The sequence below is a fragment of the Neolamprologus brichardi genome, chromosome 7 (genome assembly GCF_056152115.1).
Source record: "Neolamprologus brichardi isolate AB-2024 chromosome 7, ASM5615211v1, whole genome shotgun sequence".
NCBI classification, from domain to species: Eukaryota; Metazoa; Chordata; class Actinopteri; order Cichliformes; family Cichlidae; genus Neolamprologus; species Neolamprologus brichardi.
The window spans coordinates 40,872,961-40,891,628 of record NC_142110.1 but is presented as its reverse complement, the minus strand read 5'-3'; the positions used below and the strand labels follow the sequence as shown (position 1 = coordinate 40,891,628).

The 18,668-nt window shown below is 38.9% G+C and overlaps 1 protein-coding gene across 1 annotated transcript in view; it reads left to right on the top strand.

Annotated features, from left to right (window-relative positions):
- Window positions 1–10,713, top strand: part of si:dkey-247m21.3 (5-hydroxytryptamine receptor 4) — a 54,105-nt gene extending 43,392 nt beyond the window's left edge. Inside the window, exon 7 of the mRNA XM_035909841.2 lies at window positions 10,620–10,713. Coding sequence (XP_035765734.1) covers window positions 10,620–10,713 — 94 coding nt within the window. The remainder of the gene's footprint in view (window positions 1–10,619) is intronic.
- Window positions 10,714–18,668: the final 7,955 nt, after the last annotated feature.

Here is an 18,668-nt window from a genome sequence, read left to right as displayed (position 1 = left end):
CAGAAACAACTTAAAATAATAATTTCACTGAAGTTTGCAGACATGTGGTTCTGTCTGATTATCCTGCCACAGCATTTCAATCGTTCACGATGCTCTTTTGTAGAATTCCTGCTGTGCTTGGGATTCTCTTGCTGCACCTTGAGACAACTTTAGTTGTCCAACAGTTGGCCTCACATTTTACTCACGTCACCGATTCATTGTCAAATCAATATCTGCTGCAATATCAGTTGCCGGGTCATGTGGCTGCAATACAAGTCCAAATCATTATCCCCCCACCGCCATGCTTAGCAGCTGAGGTATCAGGTTTTTGTGCTGATATGCTGTGATATACTGTGATTTGCTGTGATATCATATGCTGTCTCCACTTTTGTATCATCAATCTAAAGAAAATTGCTCATGTGGTCTGTTCTGATGCAGCTTTGCACATCTAAGCTTTGCAGCAACGTTCTTTTTATAGGCAAGAGGATTTCTCCTGACAAACCTTCCAAACATGCCATACTTGTTCAGTCTTTCTCTTGTTGTACTATCGTAACATGATAACTGAGGCCTGTAGAGTAGTAGTTCTGTTTCCAATTTTAGCTTTCAAGTCATGTTTTGTTCAGAGGACTTTGTGTCAGTGCAGTTCAGGTCAGGTCCCATGCTACTAAATTATAAAAACCACATCTAGCCAACTGTAACTACTCACTGATTAAGGCCAGAATTTACATTCACCTTAAGTCATGCTTGGATTTGAGGTCATTGCATCCTTTGACTCCCAGCTGATCTGTCTGTTGACCTGGAAACACTAAAGCCTTACTGGCCCAGAATCTGGGGTATCAGTTCAGTTCATACCGTACAGTCAATTAGTTTGTGAATTTTCTGGTGCAGAGTCTTAGCCTGTACTTGATGTTCTATCTGTGTGTGTGTTTATGTTTGAGAATGGATGATGAATTGCAAATGTAAACACAAATGAGGACAGAGAAATAAATATACTGAATTTATTTATTTGTTTTTTTTAATAAAGTCTCTTTTGAGCATTTATTAGTTTCTTGTGACTTTGTTTTCTGGCCTAAATACAGTGGATCTAAATGCTTTGCTTAATGGTAATGGTTATGTAAATTACACACAATTATTGAGCCCAAACGTCTCACATGGACAACTCATTAACACCTTTAAAAGGGCAACCATCCAACTTGTAATGTTGAGGCTGGCGTCCCCACTTTATCTCGCTAACCTGCTTCTTGGCGTTCCTGTGGGAAAACTTGTCTTTTTTTCTCTATCAGCGCTCTCTCTGTCTCACACACACAGAGTGAAATTTGATTATTTAATGTCCTCAAAAGATATTAGGACAAAATTAAAGGAACGCAAACCTCTCCTCTATCTCGTCTTGATCTATCCTAAGGTCACGTTGGGGATCAGATGATGTTTTCATGCAATCGACTCGGTGTCTGTAGTTTAGGACGCTGATGTTGTCTTGCGGTTGAGAAGGAGATGAGGCATTATTGAAGACCAAGCGAGAGGAAGTGGAAATATGTGGAAAAACAGTGGAAATTTGAGAAGCTACGTGGAGTATAGGTAGTCTGGCTTATTGAAATGTGCACACTGCAGGCAGCTACTAATTGGATAAAGTTGCTCTAATAATATGTACAGTAGTGTTCAGGTGAATCATTTCCTGGCACAAAGCTGAACTATATGTGAACCTGAATGTTTCCCTCGTAGTGCCGTTCATCTGTCTAGATTGAGCTGTGGTGTAACTAAAACGCTCCTCAAGCTGCGTAGATACGACGCCTCCAAAAATGTATTTGTGAAGCAGTGGAAGTCGCTGCCCCTTGATTGCTTTCAATAATTAACCGTTCTCTGTCCTCTGGCTGTGTCCCAGAATACTTGAAGACAGCCTGTGTGCGCAACCACTCAGTCAAAAACCTGGCCTTGACCCATCAGATTAGAGAGGACTGTCAGTCTCTGAGCATTACATCAGAACATCTCTAAGAAACTTCACTCAGGTTTTGGACAGCATCACAGTACAGAGACTGCAGTTTCAGGACCTTAAAATTTGGGGGCAAATATCTGGTACTATGAATATGGAGCTCAAGTTGACATAAAATGATTGATGCTTGAAAGATATTCCGATGTCTGATCTCTGACAGCAGATTTGGAGGCCTGTAGGAACCACAGTTTTTCGTGCAGGGGGTTGAGATTTTGTTTATAGCCTCTCGTGAACAAGGCACATGATACTCTTTCAAACTGTCCAAATCAGTCAAAGGGCTTCACAGAAGGTAAAGCTTTTTAAAAATGGACACATTTTCATCTGAGTTTGATGTGTTAATCTCCAGATATGACACCGTTCCATTCATATGGATTCCAACATTCAAGCTTCAGATATTTTCCCGAGAAAATGTAGGGACTTTGCTCAAGTATTTTTTAAAACAATCCTTCAAAAAGTAAAAGATGCTAGATAAAAATGTACGTTTTTACTGGTATCTTCAAAACTCATTTTGGGGTCTTTAAAAGTTCAGAAAGTTACATTGATGCTGTCGGTAAGTTTTCAAACTTTACTTAAGCATCAGAGTCAATTTTCCAGAAGAAAAATGGAGCAAATGTTGACACTGCAAAGAAACAGAGGAAATCACCATCGCACACAAAAAGCAGCGTGAAGAAAAAATAAAGCTCATGCGAACTGCCTGCTCGCCTTTTAAACTTCCTCTTTACCAAAACAACCACAGTCTCTTTAAACATTTGTTCAAGGAGACCAAGTTCCCTCCTTTATTCTTGAGTGACGGTTTGATCTACAGCCTCAATTTGTCAGACTGGATTTGAGCCACAGATCAAACTGACAGATAAGATCAAAGCTGGCAGCTCATAGATGCCAGATGCAGTTATGAAATGTGCTGCATTTGGCTGTTTTCACCCTTCTGACTGAGAACTGCTGCTCAGTATTTAAGAAATGTTTCCATTCGTTTTTAATAAAGTTGTTAACAGTTATTTTCTTTAGAATCTAATGCAGCACAGCTGAAGAGTGCTGTTTTTCATAATTGGCAGATCAGTTAATTTATTATTTCCTATTTAATTAAAGTATTTATATGAGTTCCTAAAATTTCACCAAGTGAAACCTTTCTGATATGTAATTTAAAGTAGCACCATATCTCTTACTTGGTGTAAAACCCGAAAGATTCAGTTCCTGGTCGTCACTGTGGTATAAACATATTCAGTTTAGTACTGTAAAGTAAAATACAATCCCCAAATACTGCTAACGGTTTGGCTTCAAGTCATAAAACTCTTCCAGAGTTTAAAATTTCTGTGTGTAGGATCTTTGTTACCCTTTCCCCGTTTGTTCAGTTCAGCCTCATTACCTGCTGTTAGGGACTTAGGCAAAAATAGGCATCTTCCCTTGGGACAAATTAGTAAAATGCCACAGAACATTATTGTCCAGAAAAGCCTCCAGAAAGCCTGGAGAACTATCGCTCAAGACCAGATAAAAAAATAACTTGAAAAATAAATAAATAAATCGTCAAATTCCATGTTGTAGCGACACAAACAATTACCCGCCTCTCTATAACATGGAAGCGCCTCTCAGGCGTCATAGCAACCACGCCCAGCACGAGAAAGCTGTGATAGATGTGGCAATCCCAGCCAACAGTGATATCAGAAAGGAGCATGAGAAAATCAAAAAGTACCAGGGGCTGGAAGAACAACTGGAGGAGCTGCTGAAAGTAAAGTCCAAAGTGGTCCCAGAGGTAATAGGATCTTTTGGAGCTTTGACCCCCAAACTGGAAGAGTGGCTCGATCCAATCCAGCAGAACCCGCAAACTCCCAGGCCTCTAGTAGAGAGTCCAAGCTTGAGGAACACACACATGTATACACAACCCCCACAAGAGGGAAAAGAGGGGAAATTACTATTCATAGATATGACAGAAAATAAGACAACACATACTAGGTCTCTTTTAATCAGAGAGGGGAGACTCCATTAAATGCCTGTCATCAGTTACTATAAGTATAATAAGTGACCTCATCCATGACTTTCAGCCAAGAAAAATTTATTCAAACTTTTCATTTTGAGTCACATTTTATTGGTTTTAGGCTAAAAAACAGAATTGCTAGAATTAGGCACCAAAAGTTAAGTTTAAAAGGTTAAAATCTATCTTCCCATGACAATTGAGAGTTTACACGAGAGAGTACATTCACTTGTTCACACGACTGCTGCTAATGGGCTGAGGACTGTGTGTGCTAATATTTTTTGGGAATGTGTCTGACACTGACTGACTGCAGTCAGAGAACATGCTTCATGTTCATGTTTTGCTCTTGAACAATACCACATATGTAAGCACAGGAAGTGAGCTTTTCTTTGTAGTGATAAGCAGCATAAACAACATGTTTGTGAACCATTTTTAAGATGCAGAATGAAACCAAATCCAAGTGAGATCAAGGAAGGAGTTTATATGCAGTTGTAGAACTAGGCTTGGATTTGTTTATCATGGCATTAACAGGGATTTTATCTATCCCCAGTTAGATAGTGTGTGTAGCTTTCACATTCAGAGTACTGGGATTAGCAGGGTTTTATTTTGAAAGAGCAATGAGATAAATTTCTGTTGGACGGAGAGCTGTTGAAGGATTTAAACAAAACAATAGAATTAAAATAAACTCAATAAATGTCTAAACTTCCTCAAAGACAGTAGGGACAGCTTTGTGTGCCAGAACATGAGAAATTAATTTTTTGAAGAGACAAAAGTTAAAATTATTTTTCTGATATTGTTTTTCCACCTACTTGCAAAAAATGAGTGTGCTCAGAGGAAAGCCCAAGAGCGACACCACAGACTCTAAGTTAGCACGTTAAATTTTAAAGTCCATGAAAGTAAGTTATAAAAAGACTGAACAACTACGGCTTTCCAGGAGAGAGACTGTTTTCTCTAAAAAGAAGATGGCAGCACTTCTTACATTTGCTAAGTTGAATCCAAACAAATCACAAGACTTCTGTTGAGACCAAAATGCCACAGTGTATATCTTCATGTTTGGTAAAAACCAGACATGGCAGCGCCTTCAACACCTCAAATCAAATGTCAAGCACGGTGGTGGAGGGGTGGTGATGATTTGGGCTTGTTTTGCAAACACAAGACTTCGGGCACCTTGCAGTCACTGATTCAACCATAAACACCTCTTCCTATTGGACAATAATCCCAAGCACATAAAACCTAAAAGATAATCTGTTCAACTGAGCCTCAGGTACCTTGGTGTGATCTTTGATTCTGCCATGTCCCTAGAACAACACTCTCGCCAGTTGATTAGGAACTGCCTTTTTCAGCTAAGAAACATCTCCAAACTGCAAACTTTGCTGTCTAAATCTGAGTTAGAAATGGTTATTCATGCTTTCATTTCATCTCGCTTAGATTATTGTAACAGTCTTTTTCTTTGTTTGAGCAAAAGGAATCTTGACCGTCTCCAGTCAGTCCAGAATGCTGCTGCAAGGCTTTTAACTAAGACACGAAAAAAGAGAGCACATTACACCAGTGTTACGTTCATTACACTGGCTTCCAGTACAGTTTAGAATTTATTTTAAAATCTTGGTACTGACTTTTAAAGCTGTAAATTGTGATGCCCCTGCCTACATTTCTGCTCTTTTAGAACCCCACGCTCCCTCTCGCAGCCTGAGATCTTCTAATCAAAGGCTGTTGGTAGTCCCACGAACTCGTTTTAAGACCAGAGGAGATAGATCTTTTAGAGCGGTGGCCCCCAGGTTGTGGAATGTTCTCCCTCCATCATTACGTTGCCTTGATTGTATTTATTCTTTTAAAAAGCAGCTTAAGACTCATTTATTTAGATTGGCTTTTAATTAGATTTGTGCTGTGTGTTTGATTATTAATGTATTTTATGTATTTCTGTTTTATATTACTGTGAAGCACTTTGTGGTTTTTATCCTGTGAAAAGTGCTATATAAATAAATTGATTTGATTTGATTTGATAATGTCCCAGTCCAGAACTCAGCCCGAGTGAAATGCTTTTTGGGGACCTTTTCTGGGACCTTAAGAGAGATGTCCCGAAGTAAATTACCACAGTCCTCAATGAACTAAAGCAAAGAAGAGTGGGACAAAACAAAAAAAATGTGAGAGATTAAAAGTTTTACAGAAAGTGGCAATTCGATTCTCATAAAGTGTTCCATTTTTATGTAAGATTGTGACTTTTTTCATGTCTTTTTTCAAAGGTTTTGGTATCCTAAACTGTAATTTTACCACTGATCCTGGTCTTTGTTGCCTTTTTGGCACCAAACTGTTCCTCCTGAGCTTTAGACTAACACAAAAGCAAATTGTTGCTACAGTTACCTTTCCTCAGATGCATATTTGCCAGTGACAGTTAATTGTTTATAAGTGTAGATTTTGAGGATATGTTAATAGTTTGTTTTTTACCCCACACACTGTATTTATTTGTATGCCCGTTTCCTTGAGTCAGATCCTCAGAGCTTGAGCGTGGTTTTGCCAGATACTCACGCTGATCCCTCTACTGGCTGCTGAGTGATAGGCATCTCTTCCATGACTGTGTGACAGACGGACAGAGATAGAGCTGTGTTTGAACAGTAAACAAACTTGCTGTACCGAAAACACACAAAAAAGAGAAGAGCAGAAGCTAACAGAACATTTCTGTTTGTCTTTCTCCCATTGCCTCCTCACCCGGGGCATGCCTCCACATTGGACTCAGTGTATGCCTCTGTGTGTGTGTGTGTGTGTGTGTGTGTGTGGTCATTGTGGTGAATGATCTGATAAGAAGGAGCTAATCCTGTTGATCCTCTGTGGTCGGTCACCAGTCTTCACTCAAAAGGGAAAATTAGATGTTGTGCCTCTCCAACTGCATGTTTTTGGGTTTGTGACTCGTGTTTGAATGGAAATGTTAATTTACTCTTTAACTACAAGCAAACTGATATTTAGTTGTATACTCATCTGACACTTTATTAGGTTGTCCTTGCTGGTACTGGGTTGGAGCTCTTTTTACCTTTAGAGCTAGCTTAAATTCTTAATGGAATAGATTCAACAAGGTGCTGGAAACATCCCTCAGAGATTTTGGTCCATATTGAAATGATAACATCAAATAGTTGCTACAGATTTCTCAACTGCACATCCGTGATGCAAACCTCCCATTCCACTACATCCCAAACATGCTCTATTGGATCGTGATCCAGTGACTGTGGCAGTCATTTGAGTATGTTGTATTCAAGAAACCAGTTTGAGAAGATCTGAGCATGACATAACAAATTGTCCTCCTGGAAGCAGCCATTGCAAATTGAGTACTCTGTGGACACAATGAGATGTACATTGTCAGCAATAATACTCAGATAGGCTGTGGTGGTTAAATAATGCTCAGTTGGTACTAAGGAGCCCAAAGTGTCCCAAGAAAATACCCCCCCGCACCAATACACCACCAGCACCTGAACTGTGTATACAAGTCAGGATGAATCCATGCTTTCATGTGGCTCACACCTAATTTTGACCCTACTGTCTTAATGCTGTTGTTGTGACTCAATGAATTAGAGGTGGTTGGGCAGAAAATTCCCATTAGATCAGCGTTCTCCAAAATGATCAAAATAGCACAACATAACAACCGTGCCACATTTAGGTCACTAAAATCTTTTTTTTTTCTATTCCGATACTCCGTTTGAACTTCACCATGCATTTAGGCGTCTACATGCCTAAATGCATTGACTTGCTATCATGTGGTTGGCTGATTGGATAGTTGGGTTAGTGAGCAGTTGAAAAACGTGGCCTGTGTGTACATGATGCAGCTCATGTCCACTGCCTGAACTAGCTTTCAGAACAAAAGAAGAGAAAACAATCCAATACACAATGTGTTTGGGATCCTGTATCATCACTCTGCCTCTCGTTGTCAGCCACAGCTCCAGCTGACTGATACCGCTGACAGTTATCAGACTCACCATTATGACTCATGTGAAAAGGTTGGATAATCGTCACCCCTGGACGGACTCGCTTTGGGTACTCAATTAGAAATATTTTCTCTCTAAGCTGCAGAGACATTAGTAAATACCATTAGCTGAGTTCAGAGATAAAAACCAGGACATCACATCAGTTCTAAACTTAGGCAAACTGGTTTTCATCATATAGAAACTAAGTACCTGAAAACTTTTCATTTAATTCTTTCAAAAAAATATTTTGCTGTTTTAATTACTTTGAGAAGCAGGATGAGAATGTAATTTCATTTTATTTATGTGAGAGTATCCACACTATATATCCATAATAATATACCAAAGGTTTCCATTAACACAAGGCTGGTTAATGAGGAAATCAATTGAGCAGCAGTTTTTAATGTTACTGCATTATCTTTCAACTACAATCATTGCGAACTTAATCATCAAATGCCAAAAATGACTTGATGATGCTCTTTAAGTAGGTTTCTTTAGGCTGTAGGAAGTATTCACTCTGACAACATTTCTAAAAGCACCACAATGTACTTTATAAATGGACTGGCTTTGTGATTATAAGTAATCTTTACATGTGTTGGTTGATATCTACAGTTAAAAGCCTGATATATGTATGTTTCTACATAATTTGGAAACAGTAGAAGTATCCCAGCTGCCTTCATTTGGAATATAAACATATAAATTTTGCTGCTGTTTTCTTCGGCTTGCTTCAGTGGGTTGCAAACACACCAGTGGAGCCAGACATGCACACTAAATCACAAAATATCTTCACTTGTGCTATGTAGAGCTTTTTTTTTTATTTTAATTTTGATTAGTACTCTAAATAAACGGTCCTTGCAAAAACAAATGCTACAATTCTCCCTTTTCCATTTTGAAGTATTTTCTCTGTTTGCTCCCTTTCTCCCATTCCCCCATCCTCCCTCTTTTCCAGGGGAACTTTGTGCCTTGCTTTGACAGCACCCTTTTTTCTGATTTCCCATGCCTTCTTCCTCTCATATTCCCACCGACTTTTCCACAAAAGCTCTCCTCTGGTTGTTTCTGCCAGCAGAGCTATGATACATTTGTGTTTGCCTTGACCTCAACTCATCCTTCAAACATGGAACTTAAAATTTCACTCTATATGACACACAATAAGTGACATTACCCGTTAGAAACAGAAGCACATTTACAGTGGGGTGAAAAAGAAAGTACTCCATCTTTCACTTCCAAGGTTTTATGTATCTGAGCATAATAATAAAAAAGAATCGCTGACCTCAGATGACCAGAATGACATGATATATTTCATCATATCAGTGTTTATTCAACAAAAAAAAAAGTAAGGCAAAATGCAGAAGCAGTATGTGAAAAACTAACTACACCTTTACTGCTTCCACAGGAATTAAGAGAGTAATCATCATCAGCAAGTGTGGCCATCTCTATAAAAGCTGAAGTTTTGGCAGTTTGCTGTTCTGGAGTTTTCAGGTGTGTGTTAACACAATGCCAAGTAGGAAAGACATCAGCAGTGACGAATGAGAAGCCATTGGAGCTCAGTCAGGGAATGGTTATATGGCCATTTCTTCCATTACTCTATTGTGAGAACAGTTGCATTCTTCCTAGAAGTGGACATTCCAGCAAATTCACACCATGGTCAGATTGTGTAGTGCTCAAAGAAACTCCCAAAAAAGTTAGCATGTTACATGTTAAAGTTTTTGATAATACAATTGGAAAAAGATTGCACAAGTATGTCTTGTTTGCCAGGAGAAAGCCTCTTTTCTTTAAAAAGAACTAGACAGAGCTTAGGTTTGCAAAATTACATCTGAACAAATCACAAGCCTTCTGTCCTTTGGACATACAAGACCAGTGTATAGATGTCTGTATATAATGCAACTAAAACCCAGAATATCAAGACGAATACCTCATACCACCACCATGCACAGTGGTGCAGGGGTGATAATTGGGGGGGGTCACAAATACAGGACCTGGGCTCCTTGCACTCATTGAATCGACCAAGAACTCGTCTGTATACCAACGTATTCTATAGTCAAACGTGAGGCAATCTGTCTGACAGCTAAAGCTTGGCGTACCTTGAGCTGTGCAGCAGAACAATGACCCAAAGCACAGCAGCAAATCTGCAAGAGACCGTCCAGACCAGCTGAAATGCTGTGGCAGGACAGCACAGCATGTCCACAAACCTCAATGAACTGGAGCAATGCAGTAAAGAAGAGTGGGCCAAAATTCCTCCTGAATGAGAGACTGATAAAGTCGTACAGCAAATTATTACTTCAAGTTTATGCTGCTGATCTACTGAATCACGGGGTGGACTTCGTTTTTCAGACACTGCTTCTGTTTTTTTTGGGTCAGTGTTTTTTAAATAAATAATGACATGTGTGTTGTTGTGCATCCAAGGTGCTAAATAATTTTAGATATATACATATAAACACACATAAAACCTTAGAGTTAAAAGAGGGATACTTTCTTTTTCACATGACTGTATGTACTGTATGTACAGGTTGGTGTGCTTCCCTTTGACCTCTGCTGAAGGGAGAAAAATCGCTAAAAAGAATTCATCTTCCATGATTAGCATGAAAAAAATAGGGCTTTTAAATGACCTCATTTAACATGTCAGCTTTCTTTCTGCCTCTGCCTATAGCATTGTAGATGTGAAGTGTATATGAAGTTTACTTTAAGACTGTCCGACTTAAGGCTTAACTAACGTTTACTAAAGGCACCTCTGTCTAATTTTCAGATTGTCCTTCCTGCCAAACCGGAGCTACAGCGACAATGGACGGACAATTCTGGCCAATGAGCAGGAATCCCAGGACTCTCTTGGACCTCTATGAGGATGACTATTTTAAAAACAGAACTGTGATGAACCTTGAGGTGGACTTCCTCAAATAATAGTGATCGTGTCCCTTCTGGATATTCGAGCTAAGATAATGCATCATCATTGTCTGATTTACTTTACTTACTGGTCCTGTCCATGGATCTCTAAAGATGTTCATTACTCAAGTGTGGAGCATCAGAATGGACTTGTTTGTTATAAAATAGTTGGATCAAGGAACTGTGCAAATGTTTCCAGGTATGCTCTTATTACAAAGCCCAAAGAACTAGTCTGGGATCAGTGAACTGCAAGCCCATCCATGTTAACATAATGTGAGACTCATTAACCTAACTTAAAACAACAAGCTTTAGCAGAGCTACCTGCCTGCTGGTCATACAAATGTTTGTTCATATAAGAATACGGCTTCTTTTACAGTACTGCTTCCTTTTCTTGTCTTTTACCAGCATAAACTAAACAACTAAGGTGGCACTGGAGTCTGACACAGAGTTTTTAAAAAGGACTTCATAATTTCTGTTTTTCATTTCTAATCCTGCTGTGAACAAAAACACCAAAGACTGAAGACATGGACATTTTGAGTTTACTCCCAGGAAAGGCATCAGCGGCATCATGCAGTTCAAACAGTGCTGAAGCACCTGCATAACATTTTCACGGAGCATAAAACATGGCCGGACTTCTGTCTGCAGGCCAGCGGCAACATTGAAGTGTAGCTTTATGCCAATGTGAAAATATGTATGTCAAAACATTTATCGTGGTTTTCATCGTTCTGCAGAGAATGATGGTGATTTGTGTTGGAGAATATGCTTTACTTTTGTAAATTTATAAGATAAACTTCTGTAACAAAGCACTGAAAGTTCAGGCGCATTGCCATAAATGTGTCTGAAAAAGTGAAGGTTTCAGGAATGTGAAGAAAAATCTGCTCTGGTGTTTGTGCTTGTGAATGAGTCCAGTTTCCTGTATTCTTTCATGTAAATAAGGCTGCTGTGACACATGAACAGAAATCACTGGAGCATACAGTCACCGGCCACTTTGTTAGGTACATCTGTGAAACCACCTGTAGGTGCAAACATTCAGTTAGTTAATCACATGGCAGCAATTTACATTTACACATAGTCAAGACAAACTGCTGAGCTCTGGAGGAAAAAGAGGGTCCAACCTTGTACTAACAAGGCATAACTAATCAAGTGGCCAGTGACTGTAGTTGGATGAATAAGACACTTTGAAACAAGAAGCAGTCTCACGTATCAAAAAATAGATACAACAGCAATATATTAGAACACCAGAAGTAATTTCTAGTAGCCAAAGCAGGATCAGGATCAGGAAATACCTGCGACCTTCTGTCACATATTCAGTTTATCTCAGAGTTGGGCCTTAAATCCTGCAAACCTTTCTCAGTCATGTATTTCATAATGTGTGACTTAAGGAAAGTAATTTTTTTTTTTTTACTGAAACAGGAGAAAATCTTTTCAGCCAAGGTTCACCAATTATAATTTAGAGAAGTAGGAGACTTTATGTCAGTGAAGCACAAATAAGTACATGTATATACCAATACAGCAACTCACTGGGTGCTTTATGAGCTATAGGTATTACACTGCCAGTGCTGGGTTGGACCCCCTTTGCCTTCATAATTGCCCTAATTCTGTGTCAAAGATTCAACAAGGTGGTGGAAACATTCCTCAGAGAAATTTGGCCCGTATTGACATGATGAAGTTGCTGGAGATTTGTTGGCTGCAAATCTGTTATGTTGTATGGTAAAGACCTACAATAATACAGAGAAAAACCCAACCAGGTGACCCCCTGTGAGGAAACAATTGGTATCAGTGGGAAGGAAAAAGGACAGAGAAATACATACACATAGCATATCAGACTTGAATACACTCACTGGAACAAAGTCTGACAATTGCTCATATAATCAATTGCCCTCCCTGTTAGATGTCATGTTTCACAACATGAAAAAAATATCAGCAGCCTCATGCTTGCATTTACAGAAGCACTGCATCTGCTGTAGATTGTAATAAATTCAGGATCTGGTTTATTTTGCACAAAGGCAGTTTTCAGCTGAGGTGGGTATGAAGGTGTGGAATTTCACAAACGAAGAATAACGGACTTGGAGTTTTTGAGCTGCTTGATCAGTGGACTGATCAAGTGGACTGTTTTAAAGGCAAATTAGGTGACATTTGACCACTAGAGGGCAGAAACACTGTAAAACAACCTCAAAGAGCCCTTCAGTGGGATTTACACCTCAATGTTAAATCTACACTGTAAATTACTTAACTAGCTATGTGCTAATGCAGCTTGTAATGATTAATTTCCCTATTCCAGCACCATCTAGTGTTTCATTAGAGAAACTGCAGAACAGTTGCACAGCCTGCAGCCCAGGCTCTACATAAATTCATTGCATAAGCCTAAATCAGACTTTAAGGGAGTACCTGTAATTACCTATTATTACTAATTTTGTCTAATTGAACATATGAAAACAAGTTGATGTGACATTTAAAAACAACAACTAAAAGCAGTACAGTTTGGCACCACTGGTGACTCCTTTACATTTTCCAGACTCCTTTGATTCCAAGGTTTATTCTAAGTTTAGCCCACATGTTGTCTGTCTAAGTTGGTCTCCATCTATCACAGCGCGTTTTGAGTTTGACTTACAAAGGCGTGAAGCTATTATCCGCCTACTGTCTGTCATCACTAATATCTGCGTTATATTGTCCTTCTGCATTTAAAGCATCAGTTAACATCTCTTCTTTCTTTTTCTTCTCAGTCCACAGCCTCCACGTATTTCATGTTTATTAGATGTGATAAAGATGCCAAGAAATGAAAGAATTTTAAACATTTTGGCTTCCAATCTGCAACAAGGTGTAAACAAAAAATAATAGATTTGTCATATAAGGCTCATATGTTGCACATGTTAACAAAGAGTGGTTTATTTACACATTGACTCTGCACCAGGCTACATTAGCGTTTACTTGGTAGTGTTTTTGGCCACCTAACAGAATAACATCCAATAGACAAGCTCCTTTTACCTCTGTCTCTTTTATATAGTCCATCTGATTGCTGAAATCATTAAGATCCATCTTCTGCTGGAAAGAAAATACACATATATGGTCTTTAGAGTCTGTATTTTAAGCAGATTGTCCTCTTTCCCCCAGATTTTGGCAGGGGGAAGCCTATTGTAGTATTTGTGCCTTCTATTGAACGTTCACTTGTCCCAAATTGAGCTCTGTGATGTGATCCTTTCTTCAGCAAGCCGGCATGAGAAAGCAGGCTCTCTGTGAAGCTGAAGCATTTTTAACAAGCTTTCATTATTGTTGGAGGTGGTAGGCAGTAATTACACACAAAGCCCCTCATCAGAATCCTGTTTGGTAACAGCAAACCTGAATATCTCCAATCATTCCCAGTGCTGCTAAAAAAAGAAAAAACTAAACAAATGACTTAGGTTGGTGTTTGCTGGCCGTTAACTAAACGGTGAATTCATTATATTGTGAGCCTTCTCACAACTCTCTGACTCCACTGCAATCCTTCTGGGATTATATCCTGTCCAAGACCTGGAGATCTCAAGGCTCTGGCTCATATAGCACCACAGTGCCAGAGCTGGACCCAGTCTTCTAAAAACATTTGGCTCGAGGATTAATCTGAAGCTAACACAGGAACAGAACATTATTTTTAACCTAACAAGACATAGATTTATACTTCCATCTATGGTACTGAAAAAAAATAATGTTGACTGCAATGGAGATGTTTTTGTTTCAGGGTCTGAACTCTTATAGCAAACAGGCCTGCACAACGCAAAACAATTTGTTTGACGATATAAAATGTGGTACCTCATCATGGGGGTTTATCACTCTTTCCACATGGAGGCAAGATCTTAGAGTTAACTTCAAAGCACGGCCCCAAGAGCCACTTTTAGGTGTGTCCCATTCATTGGGAAGCAGTCCCACATGGTTCCTATTGGAAAAACTTAAATAAGCTAGCTGTAAGCAGTTCATTAAGCTTATTAGATATACTCCTGCTCAACCAACCTGTTAGTCTTAACCAACAAGTATTTTCTTTCATAACACCAAAAAAAAAAAAAAAAAAAAGAGTTTGAAAATTCCTTTAGTGAAGCACAAATCTTACTTTAACATGCAGCAAGTTTTACTCATCGTGTACATCAAGTTGTAGTGGGCTCTCTACTGCCCCCTGTTATGAGAGCTCAAAACAAATCCCACTGGTTGGGCAAATTTGTAGGTAGTTTCTATTGGGAAAACTGGGCTAAAGAACAGTGCATAGCCACAACCAGCACCACCCGGCCCTGTCTCAAACGCAAACAGTTGTTTCTTCAAGTCAAGTATAAGATGAGCAGAAGACATCCAGCTGCGCAACAAAAACTAGTACCGACACACGGTGCTACTTGGAATACAACAGATGAGCCAATTCAGGTGAGGGGGTTTGTTTTTCCCCATTAGTCTTATAAAGCGACGGAGTGTAGATGTCTTTAATGGATTTGGACGTTTAGAAAATGACTGGTGCAGTGCAGAGAAAAATGGGATGGGGATAAAGAAAGCAGAAATCAGAGACTCTCATAGACTTCCTGCTTAATACCACCAGATGTCGTCGCAACACTACTAACTGTAATGGGCTTTTCTATTCAGCGGGTAGAGTAGGATTTCATATTACTGAGGGGGGAAAAGACTTCTGTTTGTTTGTTTGTTCAGATTTTGACAGGAAAAGCATCATGCCTGTTATAAGTGACAGCTTTCCAACACAGAAAAGCCTCCATCACTATGATAACTGTTATGAGCTACAAGTCTACCGCTGGAACTTAAGCTAAACTATCTCTTTATGATTGCTTTGTTGTTATTGTTATTACTATTATTATTAAGGTATGAAATGGAAATCTCACAGGAGTGTAATCCAAATTCAACGATTGTTAAATAATTTCAAGTCTATATTTAATCAAAAACAACAAGTAATAAGCGACCAAATGCTGAAAAATCTATATACACACAACTGTTAAAGCCGAAAATCAGTTTTGACTGTGCTCTTCAGGCCATTACGCCACATTGTATTAAGCACAAATATCACTTTATAAAATATACCTGACAATTTATTAGGTACAGATTGCTCTTAATGGGCCGGGCCACCTCTATTGGCTTCTAAGATGCCTAAATTCTTTGTGATTCAAGATGCGGGAAACACTCCTTAGAGATGTTGTCCATGCCATCCTGCTGGAAGAGCCATTAGACGCTGTGATCATAAAGGGATGAGCGTGGTCAGCAACATTGCTAAGGAAGACTGTGGCATTTAAAGCACAGTTGATACTAGGGGACAGGAACCATTGGTACAAGTCAGGAACGATCCACGCCTTTATCTTCTCACCGTACCATCCAAATGTCACAGCAGAAATCAAGATTCACCAGACCAGGTGATGTTTTTCCGTTTTCCTGTTTGTTTCCCATGATCTTCTGTAAGTTTCCTTTCTTAGCACACAAGAGTGGAACCTGGTGTAGTCTTCTGCTGCTGTAGTCCACATTCTTCAGTTTGGCATGTTGTGCATTCACAGATCCTTTTATGCATATCTTGTTTGTAACAAATGGTTATTTGAGTTACTTGCCTTTCATCAGTTCAGCAGTCTGACGCCTTTCCTCTGACATCATAAAGGCATTTTCACACAGAGAAAGGCTTGCTATCAACGCACAGCTGCACTCGTTATAATAGCATGGTTCTGCAGCAAAGCCCAAACTGCAAAGTGACTTCATGCACCCCAAAAGGTTGATTCTGTTCATCTGGACATTTTCAGTGGGAGAAACATTTTGTCACTCATCCAAGTGACTTCTTTAGTCTCAGCTGAATGCAGGTTTCCCCAACCTTATAAACAGTCATTTTAACCAACATTTTAAGTCACTTCATGCATGTTTTGCAAACAGGCTTTTATGCTCCATGTTCTCTATCGTGTCTTCTTTCACACTGCACAAATGTCTTTCATACTGAAAGAAAGTAGCAAACATTTCTTTCCGTCTGATGTACATCAGTGGTTGTAGAGTCTTGTTTGCATTCATTTAAATCTAAAAGGTACAAGTGCAATCAATGAGCCAAGAGGTGAATTAATGGGAATTAGGAACTTCTACCAAAGAGCATGTTTTGAAAATGAATGAATTAATGCAAGAAAGAAAAAAAGAAAGAAAGAAATGAGCTTATTAAGACTTTTGGGATATTGTTTAGGCATGTATTTCTTTCTTTATGCATATTTCAGTTATTATTCATTGATGACATGTGTTTTTGTGCGTGTCTCTTTTCTGCATGCTCCACTTTATAAACAGTAAACAACATGCTTGGAGTTCACCTTTTGCCTGTGTAAAATAAATAACTAGGTCTTTTGGTTATCGGTTGATATGTTAGTGCTTTGTCAGCAAACAGCTGTTTTGGGTAACTTTTTAACGGAAACATTATTGTCATCATTCAAGGGAAGTTTGAAGAAGGGTTGTACTGGAGCACCACAATGGCTCTTTGTGCATGGGGCTCTAAAACTCAAGTTACCTTCCATAAACTGCTAATCTTCCCTAAATGTTTACATCCCAGGACAACGGTTAATTCTAGACAAATGGAGTTAAATGTAGTTGACGGAGCTTTTGGATGAATCCATCAGTGTCTTCTTTGGGATCCATTCAACTGTTGAGAAATCCTGAAGATGCAGAGAAGGTGATTTCGTGCCATGAGGTTGTCAAGATGTAACTTTGGACTTGTGGCAAATTACTGTTTAACGTTTTGACAGGGCAGTTAAGCAGTTAGATGTGGCTGCTCTCGTTAGCAACCCAGATGCAACAACTACGGTTAGGAACACTTGGATTAAATGCTTTAAAAAAAAATTAACCTGATTACAGAAATCCAAGGATATCAGTTGATGTGTATAACACAAACCTTTGTCTCACCAGGTGCTTCTTCCAGAAATAAGTGCTCTCTGCAGTCCTACAAAACACTAAGTGCAGTGTATGATTGATTAGCTTTAGCAGCAATAACTTGAAGCAAATGTTTTCTTTATGACTTTATCAGTCTCACATTGTTGTTAAGGAATTTCGACCCACTCTTCTTTACAACATTACTTCAGTTTATTGAGGTTTTTAAATATTGATGTTTGTTTAGGCTCAGCTCTCTTAAGGTCTCGACACATCATTTCAATCGACTTGAAGTCTGTACTTTGACTGGGCCATTGCAACAGCTTGATTATTTTCATTTTCAACCCTTCGGTTAAAGATTTGCAATCATTCTCCTGTTGGGTGACCTAAAATTGGCCCAAGGAAATGACAGATGAGCTCACATTTGACCCTAAAATACTTTGGTATACAGACGAGCTCACTTTCAACTCAGCGACTTCAAAACAAGCCCAAATCATCACCACCACCAGGTTTGACAGCTGCTGTATTTGTGTGATATTGCTAGACGTCTCCACCTAACCTGAGAAGATACTTTCTCCTGGCATCCCTTCCAAACAAGAAATACTTATTCAGTCTTTTTATACTGTTATAATTAGACTGTTATACAGTCTAATTATACTCTTAGAAGCAACAGTGGGCAAGTTCACTGCTGATAATCTTCCTCCTTGGAATGCTCCAGACTAACAAATTCACAACACTCACCCTCATTGGTGCTCAGTTAATCAAGTGCATTGGGTGTCCTTTCCCATATGAAAAAGAAATAGTAAAAACTTATATGATTTACTCATGAAAGTGGCCACTTTCTCATTACTTTCATATATTGTTTTAGTAAGTATCCAAAACATACAAGTTTCATTTATATAATTTTTCAAGGGATCTTAAATCTGTTTTCACTCTTGTATGCTTTTCGTACAAGTTTCACACAAGACAGATACAAACTTTATAAGATTTATATATATCTTTTCCATATGGGTTGTTTTTCACATACTGCTTCAGGATTGGTGCTTCATTTAAATAATGGAAAGGTGGAATATTTCATGTG